Below are 12,068 nucleotides of genomic sequence, written 5' to 3' on the forward strand. Positions count from 1 at the left end.
GGGCAAATGCAGGCTCTATTTTCAAAATAGGTTTTAATCAAGCTTTATATACAAACTGTTGTACAATTATTTTAATAAAGTGAAAAGTACACAACAAAGCTGGCTCCTCCCCCGTAGTGAAGCAGCAAAGGTTTGTTCCTTGGCCCCGATTAGTGCCAGGTTACAGGAGTCCGTGGGGTGGTACCCGGCTGGAGGCTGCACCGCCCACATCGTCTCTGTGGAAGAACTACTGAAACGGACATCGAGGGGCAGAACCTTCTCGTAAACCCGGCCTCGTAAAAGCATGATCTAGATTAGGCGGAAACCAGTTAAGCAGTAGTGGAGCTGTCTCTCCCACCCCTAGTTAAGTATCAATAAGAAAATACACAACTAAAGCAGGAAGCTGTCCAGAGTGTTAATGAACGGTGTGCACACTGCACCAGGGAAGCGAACACGCGTGTTTCTCCCAATACTTGCATTTCCCAGCGCCGTGGGCTTAGCTGCCTGCGTGGGCGCAGCTGACGGGCCAGCCCGTGTGCACTTACTGGTCCCGAGATTCGTAGAGGAGCTTGGCGGCCTGCAAGGTGACCAGAAAGAAACACGGAGGACCAGGCCTGGTCCTGGGGCTGGTTGGGCACCCCAGCCAGGCCTGCTGCCATACCTTGTGCATGGCCACCAGCCATGCAGTCGCCTGCCTCCTGCTGGCATGTGCGTCCTCCCCGGCTGTCAGCTTCAGCTGGTTCACACCCTCCGCCCCGGGCACTGTGTACTGCAGGGACATGCCCGTGGCCCGCGCATTACCTCCTGGAGGAGGGAGAGCAGGTAAGAAGGCTCAAAGGGAACCCCAAGCAAGGTCACAGGATGGGAAAAGACCTGAGTCACCTGGCCTGGTGCCCTCCAGGGCCCGGGACAGATAAATCGCACCACATCACTGAGCCGAAATGCTGCTGTGTCTCCTAGTCCAGGTGGGGATTCTGGCCCTCAGGAAACCCAACACGCAGGCAACTCCGCCCAAGCACACCTGTCTGCACCAGGGCCAGGCCTGGCCGTCATAGCCACCCCCCTGAGAACCGGAGTCAGAGCTGAGGGGACAGCAGGCAAGGCCCGGCACCTGACAGGTGCCCCCACCCTGGTGTGTGAGCTCCTGCAAAGATGCATGTGCGGGACCAGCCAGCGGGGACACTGCCCATCTCTGGGCCAGGACCAGCGGATCCACTGATAACTCTGTTCCAACATCTGCCTTGAGAACCAACCGCTCACGACATGGCTCTCCCCATCACGAAACAGTCAGGAGGCCCGTGGAGACCAAGCTGCAGCGACCTTCACCCACAGTTTACTTTGAGACTGGGGGCCCGACTCTCTCACAGGCCAGCAGGGGAAGCACCCTGTGGCTGGGAAAGGCCGGCCAACCTCGGGGGCGATCGCAACTGTAAAGTGCTGTCCCCCAGGGCCCAGAGGCCGCCTCAACTAACCTGTCACATTCCCACCTGCGTGTCAGCATGGCTTGTCCCGACTGGGCTCCAGCAGGAGTTCCTCCTATGCTCTGCCCACCATCTGCTTCGTAAGTAGTTTTATTGGCACATGGCCATGGCCATGGGTCCCTGTCTCCTCTGCTGCTTTGCACTTTGTGACAGTCTGGCTGGCCCTCGACAGGCCAGCGGGCAGGCCCCTCAGGGAGCTCTCTCAGGGCCCCGACCCCATGGGAAGCAGTGCTGCAGATAGAGGTTCTAGAAAACCTGGCTGGGCACGACTCACTAGACTCCTAAAACTGCCCCAAGGGGAGCACACAGTGCCAGAGTCCCAGGGCCCTACGCAGGAGAAAGGCCAGAGAGGTGTCACCAGGCCAGCTGGGGTGGTGACCTCCTCCCTGGCCTTGGACCACCTGGGCTGACCCCCAGAATGCCTTTAACTACCAGCCTGCCACAGGCAACCAGCTTGGTGCCACCAAGAGGGGCAGGGGTGGCAAAACACTGGCCTGGCCCTCTCGCCATCATTCTGGGGCTCAGACATGGGGAGCCGGCGCCCCAAGAGGCCCCCGTGGCTCCTGATGAGCATGGTGAGCGACTGCGAGGGGCAGGAAGGTGTTGGGGGAAGGGCTCCCCGGACTCAGCCTGCCCAGGGCCAGCGGAGACCCACAAGAAGCTGACACACTGGGTGACGCTTCCCCCTTGTGGTAGAAGAACTGAGCCACTAAATACATTTCTTCTGGGGTGTTTTCATTTGTGCTTTAGAGGCCCATGTCATGGACCAATCACCCCTCTCTTTCCATCAACCACAGAAGGGAATGTGCGTTTCACAGAGGCCCTTGGTGTGGAACCCCAGACAAGAAGCAGAGTCGGGGCGCAGCTTGGGGGCAGAGCAAGGGGCATGGCTGACCTTCAGAGGCAGGCTGGCTCCCCAGGAGGCTGGTGTAAGTGTGAATGTCTTTCTCTAGACAGGAAGGTAGGCAGGCAGCAGAGAAGAACAATCAAGTCGGATCAGAAAACAGAAAGCAGGCCGGTTAAGTCACATGAGTTCTGCAGCACCCTGCGGGCGCCGACCCACTTCCACGGGCAACGCTACTGAAGCGCACAGTCAGCCGGAAAGACTGCGACTGGGCCACATGCTCTGGGAGTTCGCCAAGGAACGGGAAGGAGTTTCATTTCCACAGACGCTGGGCCGCACCTGGGAGGGCCCGTCCGCCACACTCCAGTCCCTGGAGGGACGCGCCCTGCACGTGGAGCTTTGTCTTGGGTGCAGGCCACGTTCCTCCGTCATTTTACACGCTAAGCACCTCATTCACCTGGCGAGTTCCTAAAGCCACTTGGTAAACACCAGCTCACAGAGCAGGACAGGCAGGCATCTCGGTACCCGTCCCAATGCTGCTGTGTCACCCAAAAGTCCCCTAGGCTGGCACCACGTCTCGCACTTAGCCAAGGGCAGGCGGCATTTACCTCCAGGGGGAAAGCCTTCTGTGAGGATCTGCACGGTCGAAATGTGTGCAAAATCGATCTCGTGGCGGCTGTCCCCATCCAGGAGCAAGTACCTAGGAAACAAGGGCGTCCAAACACACTACACGAGGACTCGAGGTGACAAAGCCGTCAGTGCCACGCAGTGCTCTGCCTCTTACCTCTGGTTGTTGGAAAGGCGGCAAACCATTGTTTCCGACTTCTCTGAGTTTCCAAAAGTTACAAGGAAGGTGGCTCCTTGGGGCACAACAAAAACAAGCGTGAGAACACGGCCAGCCTGTCCTCGGCCCGCCCTCCCCGCGGGACACCTGGCTCACCGCCCAGGAGCACTCTGAGCTGCTTGTCGTAGAACTCGGCCTCCTTGTGGGACACCAGGGCACACGGGCCACACTGCCGCACCGGGTCCACGAAGCACATGCGCGGCAGTGCCACCTTCTGGCTGCAGCACTTGTCACAGAAGCACTTCCCGCACCTGCGGCAGTGGTGCTGAGGACGGGGGCCGGCCGTGAGCAGGAGCCGGGCACACGCACCTCCCGCCACGGCAGGCTCTAGGAACCCCACGGCTAGGATGTCCCCCGGTCACACGGGTGGAGCGTCTCCTGCGCGCTTAGGCAGCCCACCCACGGGGACGGACAGGTGTTTGGGCCTTGCCTCCAGGGAACGCCCTGGGGGAAGATGTCTGTGTGGTCCCTTCTGCCCGATGGCCTCGGCTCACCTTTCTGGTCAGAAAATCAAACTTGGTGTCACACTGCATACATCTTGGGCACTAAGAGAGAAGGCGACCAAGCATCAGAGCCCAGCTCTGTCACTGGCTAAGTGGCCGAGGCTGGGCTGAGGTGTGTGGGAAAGCCAGCCTCCCCCCCCACAGCAGCTCGGGTGGCTGTGCCCAGCAGGCCACGGTGTGGGGGCTGCCCAAGGGCACTGATGGGACAACACTGGGTGCCCAGTGGCCCGGGTCATGCCGGGGTAGGGAGTGGGCGGTGGTTTGTGCCTGCGTCACCACGCTCAAACCAGTCACGTGAGGGACTCCCTGGCCTGTGACTGGAGCCAAGGGTCAGCGGCATGAAGCGGCACTGCTGGTCCACTGCAGGAAGGAAGCAGAGGGAGTGGCTGGGCTGCGGGAGCCGAGCACCATTCTGCGTGGCCACTGAGGCCTGGAGCAGAGGCTGCAGCAGCGCTGTCGCCAGTTGCTGTCCGGTGCGGGACTCACCGGGGCTCTGGCGGCGGCGCTGGCCGTGCTGGCAGGAGAAGCCGCACACACGCGGGTGGTCGGAAGGCTGCCGCCCTCAGAGTGGGGACAGCAGTGCAGCCCTGCTCCAGATGCCGAGGTCCAGGGACTCGAGACAGCCACATTACCCCCAAACCAGCCTTCCTCCAAGCTCAGACCCTGACTTAAGAGCTGGTTCAGATCCACCATCAGACGATGGTCTGTCCCAGCAGCGCCCGGACACAAATGCAACTTCACCCCACTGGCACCGTGACAGCGACGCCGCGCGCCTGCCCCAGCAGGGACCAGGGTTCACGAGACAGACCAGGCCATGTGACCCCAAGGGTCAGCAGTACAGGCCGGTCAGGCGGCCCCGGCCAACCGGCCTGTCCCCGGGGCCTTCCCTTCGCAGGCTGGAACTTGCTCCTGCCCTGCACTGCCCTGGGGCCCGGCCTCCGAGGCAGGCAAGGGAGCCGCTCTGTGAAAGTTCACGATCGGCGCCCAGGGCCCACACGTGTTCCGGGAAGGAGGCTGGGAGCCTCAGCCAGTGTGCCCTTTGCTGTGGAAGCACAGGGGTCCAGGCTGGGCCTTTCCAGACCTCACCCTGCAGCGGGAGGGGCACCCCAGCCCCACCCAGCTCTACATGGCCGGCCAGCACTGGGTGCGGTGTCTGAGCTTTTCAAGATCCCGTGACTAACGTTTTCTTGTTTCTTCTTTGCTCTTAAACTGCTTTCTGGAATTGGACATGAGCCTGGCCCACCCTGGCCTTCCAGAACCATCTCCAGTCCCTGCCAGCTTCAGGCACGGGCTGGTGCTCACTGCGCTGCGGCCGCTTCCGCCCAGCCCTTCCACTGCCTCCCGCTTCTGTCAGTTCTGGAAGGCTCCGGGTGTGTGCACAGGGCCACAGTCTCCCATGACCCCAGATGTCCGCCAGCCACAGAATCCAGTGGAGAAAGCTCCATGGGGCTGTAACCAGTGAGTCTGGACAGGCAGGAAAGCCGCACAAGACCGACCAGGTCCCAGGGCAAGTGACAGCTCCCCGAGGCCTCCCCAGGCAGCACGGCCGGGACGGGGCCCTGAGTTACTCAAAGGCTCCTGTGTTTAGAAACTCTAAGATCAATTTCTAAATGTAAGACCACATAGAATTTAAAATGTGCTCCATTAAAAATAGAAGTTTTTTATTTCTCTAACTAATTAAGATTATTCAGAAAATAGGCCGGCCCAGTGGCTCAGGCGGTTAGAGCTCTGTGCTCCGAACTCCGAAGGCTGCCGGTTCGAATCCCACATGGGCCAGTGGGCTCTCAACCACAAGGTTGCCAGTTCGACTCCTTGACTCCCGCAAGGGATGGTGGGCTGTGCCCCCTGCAACAAACAACCAGACCTGGAGCTGAGCTGCGCCCTCCACAACTAAGATTGAAAGGACAACAACTTGATTTGGAAAAGTCCTGGAAGTACACATTGTTCCCCAATAAAGTCCTGTTCCCCTTCCCCAATAATCTTAAAAAAAAAAAGAAAAGAAAAGAAAAGAAAGAAAGAAAACTGACAGACTTTTAAACAAAGTAATTTTCTGTTGAGAAAAAGTTTTTGGGTTTTGTTTTTTTTTTAACTTTTATTTATTTAAGTGTGTTTTTCCAGGACCCATCAGCTCCAAGTCAAGTACTTGTTTCAATCTAGTTGTGGAGGACACAACTCACAGTGGCCCATGCAGGGATCGAACCAGCAACCTTATTGTTAAGAGCACTGTGCGCTAACCAACTGAGCTAACGGCTGCCCCGAGAAAATGTTTTCAAGTTGTCAACAGAGCAATTTATGAAGAGAGAACTGAGTAAGGAAATAAAGCCATGGGTGAAGACGTAAGAGTAAAACTACCACCAAGGACCTGACATTGTCTGAGCCACAGCGCAGGGAACAAAGCCCAGCCCCCTGGGACCCGAGGCTCCCAGGAACTGCTCTCTGGGGAGACAGAATGTACCAGAGTCCAGAGACCAGGTGTGACCCAGCTCTTTCCACCATACGCAGGGACAGGTAGCTGAGATGCCAGCCTTGCCCTCACCGCTAGTGCGGGCCAGGTCGAGTCACCAGGGAGGAGTGTGACCTGTGGGACTGACCCACCAAAGGGCCTGGGCGAAGGTACAGGTGGGGACCCGTGTTCTAGGGCCCCAGCCAGCTCACGCAGGCTGCACAGCAGACACTCACCCGCGGGGCACGGCACGGACAGGAGGGAGGAAGCCGGCTTCCGGGGGACGGCATCCGAGGGTTCCTGGGTGGCTACAGGCGCTCCAGAACCCAGCACCCTCCCCTGGCTGCGGCCAGCTCCCTGCTGGTCCCCTCAATGGGGCTGGGACCAGGCCCAGGCAGGTATTGTAACCAGAGCCACGATCAGGAAAAGACCCCAGGAAGGGCCAGGGCACCAGACCTGGTCAAAGCCTTCAGACCAGAAGGGGCCCCGGGCACAGAGCTGTTGGGAGGCCTCATGTCTCTGCTGACCCGCTGCCCCCAAAGGTGCCCAGGGCAACTCTTCAGAACCGCTACCGTCCCCAAAGGACAGCTGACAACGTCTCTCCCTCAAAGGTAAAATAGTCCAAAAACGCAGGGTTTGGGGAGTTTACAGGAATGTTCAGAAAAAAAAGTTACTATAAAAAGAGTAAAGTTTTAGGACACATGCCTACCCTCCCTTTGAGACTGGAGTGTGACAAAGGACAGTCACGCCCTCCCAACTGGGTGGGTGGCCCCAAGCTCTCACACTAGACCAACTCTTAGGTTTCTCAAAAATAAGACTTAAAAATAAAATTTAAAACACGTGTATTGACACATCTGTATTGAAAGCTAACCTTTTTTAAAGAGTAAAACCTTTAACTCCTACAAATATGAAGTGAACCCATGTCACAGACTTAACTCATCAATTAATGAGGGGCCCACTGGGACGCTGGACACCCGGGTCCCAGCAATCCAGGAGCAGACAGGTTGAGCAACGGAGGAGGGGGTGACGGAGGCCCCGGCTGCTCCTGCGGGGGCGGGGGCGGGCGGGGGGGTCGCTGCAGCATTGCCGGACCACACGAACTTGTGCGCGGTCACTTCGACGACGACGTACAGGCCTGTCAGACAGACAGGACGGGTGTGCAGGCCTGGGAACCGCTTGTCGCAGCCTGCAGTCCCCATTTCTCCCAGCAGCAGCTCCTGGCCAGCAGACTGGCCACGGGGCCCCTCACCGCTGAACCCCCCACCGTTAGTGTTCTGGGAAGGTGTTCTGCAAAGAACCCCCATGCGACCTGGATAAGACAGACGCCCGTTCCGCCCGACCGGGGCTGCGCACGGAGCCCCTTCCCGTTCTCCTCATTCTCTGGCCTGTTTGTCCCCACTCGTCACTCAGAACAAAACGCCCACTAACCTGACTTATCACTTCAGTTAAGCTTCCCTCCTTCCCAGGAGCCCCTAAACTATGACACCCCCCTCAGCCTGAGACAGGCTGACCTGCGGGGTATACCCCGATCTGCTGTCAGGTCACAAGGCCTGCACCCCCCCTGCCTGTACCCCTATTTCCATCTCTATCTGCTCATCCCCCAGCCCATCCTCTTCAAGCCCCGGTCCCCCATCCCAGGAGAGCCCTTCCTACCTGACTGTGGAGGCTTGCAAATCTCAGGTCGCGGCCCCCTCCCTCCTGAGCAGTGCACCCACCCAGCCCTGTGCACTGACCTTGTGGAACGAAATCCTCACCTACATCCCGACTTGCTTTTTATGTGACACACCTGTGCTGTCTTCTCCCCAGCTCTGCACTTACAGTGTCCCAGCGTCACAGTGACAGCACTGCACTGTCGTCCCTGGTTATACCCCGTGTTGGGGGGGGCAGAAGAGTGGGGTGCAAACCTGCATGGACTGCAAGGATAAGACTCAGTGTTTGGTTGCTTGTGCCTCGTCCTTAGGGCACAGCCCCCAGCCCACTCTCCTTTGCCTTCGTCACTTTGAGGGCAGTCTGTCCAGACCTCGAGGTCACTCCCAGGCTCCCATGGAGTTCCCACATCCCACCTGCCTCCCTGCCCCACAAGCTCTTGGGGGCAGAGACCGCATAACCCTTGGGGTTCACACTAGAGAAGCGATCCTCAGTTATTTCTGGGGTGGGAACCCCTCTGAGAAGCTGAAAGCTAGATGCATACACATACTGCCCCCCCAATTTTCCAACACTAAGTGGTGTCCCCGTGGGCTAATAACCAGCACAGGGTCAGGCCCTCGTAAATACTCACTAGACATGGAATGGGCTGGGCTCAGACTGACCCAGTGGAACACAGAGCCAGAGGACAAATGGAGGACCGTGTGCTGAAATGACTGACACTAATCTGCACGCGAAGAAGTGGGGGGACAGTGGGCGGAAGCTCAGGACGCCATGTCACCCTCCTGCCATGTTCTACCCAATTCGCCCCGCCTGTTCCCAAGCACCACAAATAAACCTGTTTCTCCCAGTGGGTCTGTCCATGCTGGAGTCACCTCCCCACACACACTGATCCTCACGTCCCGGGAACACTGAACGGCAGAGGGCAGCTAATAGTGTCCAGTCGGGCACTGCCAAGCGCTCGGGGCCACACCCTCCCCGCGAGCTGGCCAGACTGGATTCTGATCTCCAGCCCGAACTGTTCCATTCCAAGTTTCTTTTCCTCCAGAACACTCTGGTTATTTCTGGACTCTAGGACCATGCCCCAATATGTTTTAAAATATACTTCCTCAAACCCAGAGCAGAAGTCGTCCACCCTCACTAGGTCTCCCCTCCTCCAAGCTCACTGGGCTTCTAGGGCTTTCCTTGGCTGCTCAGATCCCAGTTATCCACAGTTCTAACAGGTGGGGCGGGGGTTCTGGAGGGACACCCTGCCAACACTGGAATGAGACTTCCGTGGAGGGTGTGCCACAGATTCAAGCATTGCAACCCAACTTTATCAGAATCTCACAAGAGTTCTCAAGACAGCCTGGGCTTGGGACACACCTCAGCGCTGAATTCCACTCCCAAGGCCCGCCAAGAAAGGCAACTATGCGGGAAAACATGAAAATTCTTTTAGGAAACACCCAAAGGGCTGAGCGAGGGAATGGCAGAGGGAGTGAGCTTAACTGAAAAGCAGTCAGAACCGACGAACTGCAGGGGGGCTGCACTTCACCGTCCAGACCACACGTGCTCACACACACACACACACACACACACACGTGCAGGCCCACGCAGCTGCGCAGCACACCTGGCTGTGAAAATTTCATGGGGGAATCATATGGAGAAAAAATGTCTAAAGAGGCTCCTAGGGGGGCGGGTAATAATGGAAAAATGCTGTGACTCACTGGCCTGGCCTGGCCTGTGGGTGATGCCCTCCAGGTGACTTCCGGGTCAACTGCAGATACCTATAGATATGCAGTCTGTCCCGTTCCCCCCCTCCAAGGTCCTGGGGCCCCCTTTCCCATGATGGAAGAGACCAATTGGCCTCTATCTTCACAGTCATTCACCGGCCTCCTCCCCTGTCATTTTGAGCTCTCTTGACTTCTCCTTGACCCGATAACATCTGCCGGTCTCCCTCACTGCAACAGTTAAGGGAACTTGGTGACATATTCATTTATGAGAACAAGAGTCACGCTCTTGCCTTTTTTCCCTTTGATTACTTTTAATAGCACTAACTAGGGAGGGGATGTGAGGAAAGTTACATCCTGTGAGTTCAGAGTACAAGTGCCAAGGGCAGAAAGGTAGAAAAAAAGCGAGGGCCGGCCCGGTTGCTCAGGCGGTTAGAGCTCCGTGCTCCTAACTCCGAAGGCTGCTGGTTCGATTCCCACATGGGCCAGTTCAACTCCTCGAGTCCCGCAAGGGATGGAGGGCTCCGCCCCCTGCAACTAAGATTGAACACGGCACCTTGAGCTGAGCTGCCACTGAGCTCCCGGTGGCTCAGTTGGTTGGGGCGCATCCTCTCAACCACAAGGTTGCCGGGTTCGACTCCCGCAAGGGATGGTGGGCTGTGCCCCCTGCAACTGGAAAACGGCAACTGGACCTGGGGCTGAGCTGCGCCCTCCACAACTAAGGCTGAAAGGACAACAACTTGACTTGGAAAAAAGGCCTGGAAGTACACACTGTTCCCCAATAAAGTCCTGTTCCCCTTCCCCAATAAAATCTTTTAAAAAAAAAGGCGTAAACGGGGAGAAGAAACCCAGGGAGGCCGTGGCTCAGTGACCACCCACACCCCAACGACTGCCTCGTGTCCAGGGCGACTCCAACCCTCCCTGTGTGCTGGCCTCTCTCAACTCAGAAGCAGCTGCCATCTACAGCCAGAGGGCCAGGGACAGGGCTGGCATCAGAAGGCGACCAGGGGCAGAGCTGGGCAGCTGTGTCGTCCTCCCGGTTGCCCTGCCTCCACCTGCAGGCACTTCTCCGCCCACTTCATTAAAAACACCTGATTTCATTCCTCCGCTGAAAACCTGCCACCTGTAACAGTGATTCTCCGGAAAGGGAAAGCAGTCCATCCAATACTAACGGGGTTGTAAGTTAAAGAACTTAAAAAAAAAAAAAATCACAGCACTTTGATGGGTTCACACTAACGTGGGATATGAAACAAGGAACAAACAAAACAAACACACAAGCTCATAGACACAGACAACAGAATGGTGTTTAGCAGAGGGAAAGGGGGGTGGGGGAGGACGAAGAGGGGAAAGGGGGCCAATACATGGAGAGGGAAGGAGACCAGACGCCCCGCGGTGAGCACACGGCCGGGTACAGACAGTCGTACTATGCAGTTGTACACATGAAATTTGTATCATGTTATTAACCAATGTTACCCCAACTCATTTAATTTCAGAAAACCCCGGCACTTGGGTGTCTTCCAGACACCCCCGATTTACAGGAGCGCATGAACCCCCCTGCCTGGCTCCGCGCTGACACTTACTGACTTAGGGATGGAGTCCCAGCTCCCCGGCAGGACACAAAGGGCCTTCAGAGGGCGCCGCGCCCACCCCGCCAACAGGGCAGCTCAGGCCTCCCCCTCCCAACTTCTCGAAGCCTCAGCCGCCCCGCCGCCGCGAGCAGGTGCAGCCCCGAGCGGGACGCGCCGCTGCGCTCCCTCCACCTGGAGGCTCCGACTCCGACCCGACTCCGCGCCACCCGCCACCACGTCCACACGCCCGCAGCACCCGCAGAGGGGTCCGCAGGGTAAACAAGTACGAGGCGCCGCTGCCCCCGAGGTCGTGGAGTTCACAAGTGGCCTCCCAGCGGGCAAAGCCCGGGGCACATCAGGAAGCGAGGTCCGTGCGAGCGGCACAGAACTTAGAGGCGGGGAGGTGAGGGACACCCGGAGCCCCAGAAAGGGACCCAGGCAGAAGGCAGCGCGCCCAAGGCCCCGGGAGGGGCCGAGCGCGGGCAGCAGGGCCCCGGGGCGCGGGGCAGAGGTGCGCGAGGGAGGCCGTGCGGGGACCCGGGGGGCAGCAGGGGCCAAAGCCGGCCCGCGAAGAGCGGAGGGTGGGTCGGGCTGGGGAGGGGCGCGAGAGACGGGGCGAGCCCGGGGCGCGGACGGGGTCGTGGGGCGCGGACGACGATTCCGAGCAAGGGCTGGGGCGCGGGTCCCGGGGCGCGGACGGGGTCCCGGGGCGCGGACGGGGTCCTGGGGCGCGGACGCAGGGCTGGCGGGCGGCCGCGACTTACCTCTTTGTCCGGGACCCACTGCGGCTCCTCCAGGCCGAACGGGCTGCCGAAGGCCCGGTGCTCGGGCACCATGCGCAGGCCGCTGGGCGAGCGCACCAGCTTCTTGGCATCGCTCCGTGCGGCCACCTCGGAGGACATTACGGCGCCTCAGCGATCGCCCGCCGCCCTCACACGGGCCCTCGCCCCGCCAAAAGCCCCGCCCCGTTCATGCGGCTGACAGCGCCCGCACCCAATCGCCAAGCCCAGCCAGGAGCGCGAGCCAATCGGCGCCAGGGCCCCGCCCCGTTGC

The 12,068-nt window shown here is 58.9% G+C and overlaps 1 protein-coding gene across 2 annotated transcripts; it reads right to left on the minus strand.

Annotated features, from left to right (window-relative positions):
- Window positions 1-14: 14 nt before the first annotated feature.
- On the minus strand, window positions 15-11,979 carry ZFYVE21 (zinc finger FYVE-type containing 21). 2 transcript variants are annotated; one of them, XM_074326867.1, is made up of 8 exons: window positions 11,780-11,979; window positions 3,643-3,693; window positions 3,245-3,413; window positions 3,089-3,164; window positions 2,913-3,004; window positions 2,356-2,409; window positions 641-783; window positions 15-556 (listed from the first exon to the last, which is right to left on the minus strand). In XM_074326867.1, the coding sequence occupies exons 1-8, from the start codon at window positions 11,915-11,917 to the stop codon at window positions 521-523; spliced, it is 759 nt and encodes a 252-aa protein (XP_074182968.1). In that variant the 5' UTR covers window positions 11,918-11,979; the 3' UTR covers window positions 15-520. The 2 variants fall into 2 exon arrangements, with proteins under 2 accessions (XP_074182968.1, XP_074182969.1); XM_074326868.1 differs by lacking the exon at window positions 2,356-2,409 and having other exon boundaries at window positions 11,780-11,978.
- Window positions 11,980-12,068: the final 89 nt, after the last annotated feature.

Source organism: Rhinolophus sinicus, linkage group LG03, assembly GCF_036562045.2.
Source record: "Rhinolophus sinicus isolate RSC01 linkage group LG03, ASM3656204v1, whole genome shotgun sequence".
In the NCBI taxonomy this organism is placed as follows: domain Eukaryota; kingdom Metazoa; phylum Chordata; class Mammalia; order Chiroptera; family Rhinolophidae; genus Rhinolophus; species Rhinolophus sinicus.

Excerpts from the sequence above, each read along its gene's own strand:
- ZFYVE21 (XM_074326867.1), bottom strand. The coding sequence starts at position 11,917 with ATGTCCTCCGAGGTGGCCGCACGGAGCGATGCCAAGAAGCTGGTGCGC. Across the intron at positions 3,165-3,244 it reads GCTCAGAGTGCTCCTGGGCG|GAGCCACCTTCCTTGTAACT; the intron begins GTGAGCCAGGTG and ends TTGTGCCCCAAG. Across the intron at positions 557-640 it reads GGCTGGTGGCCATGCACAAG|GCCGCCAAGCTCCTCTACGA; the intron begins GTATGGCAGCAG and ends GTCACCTTGCAG.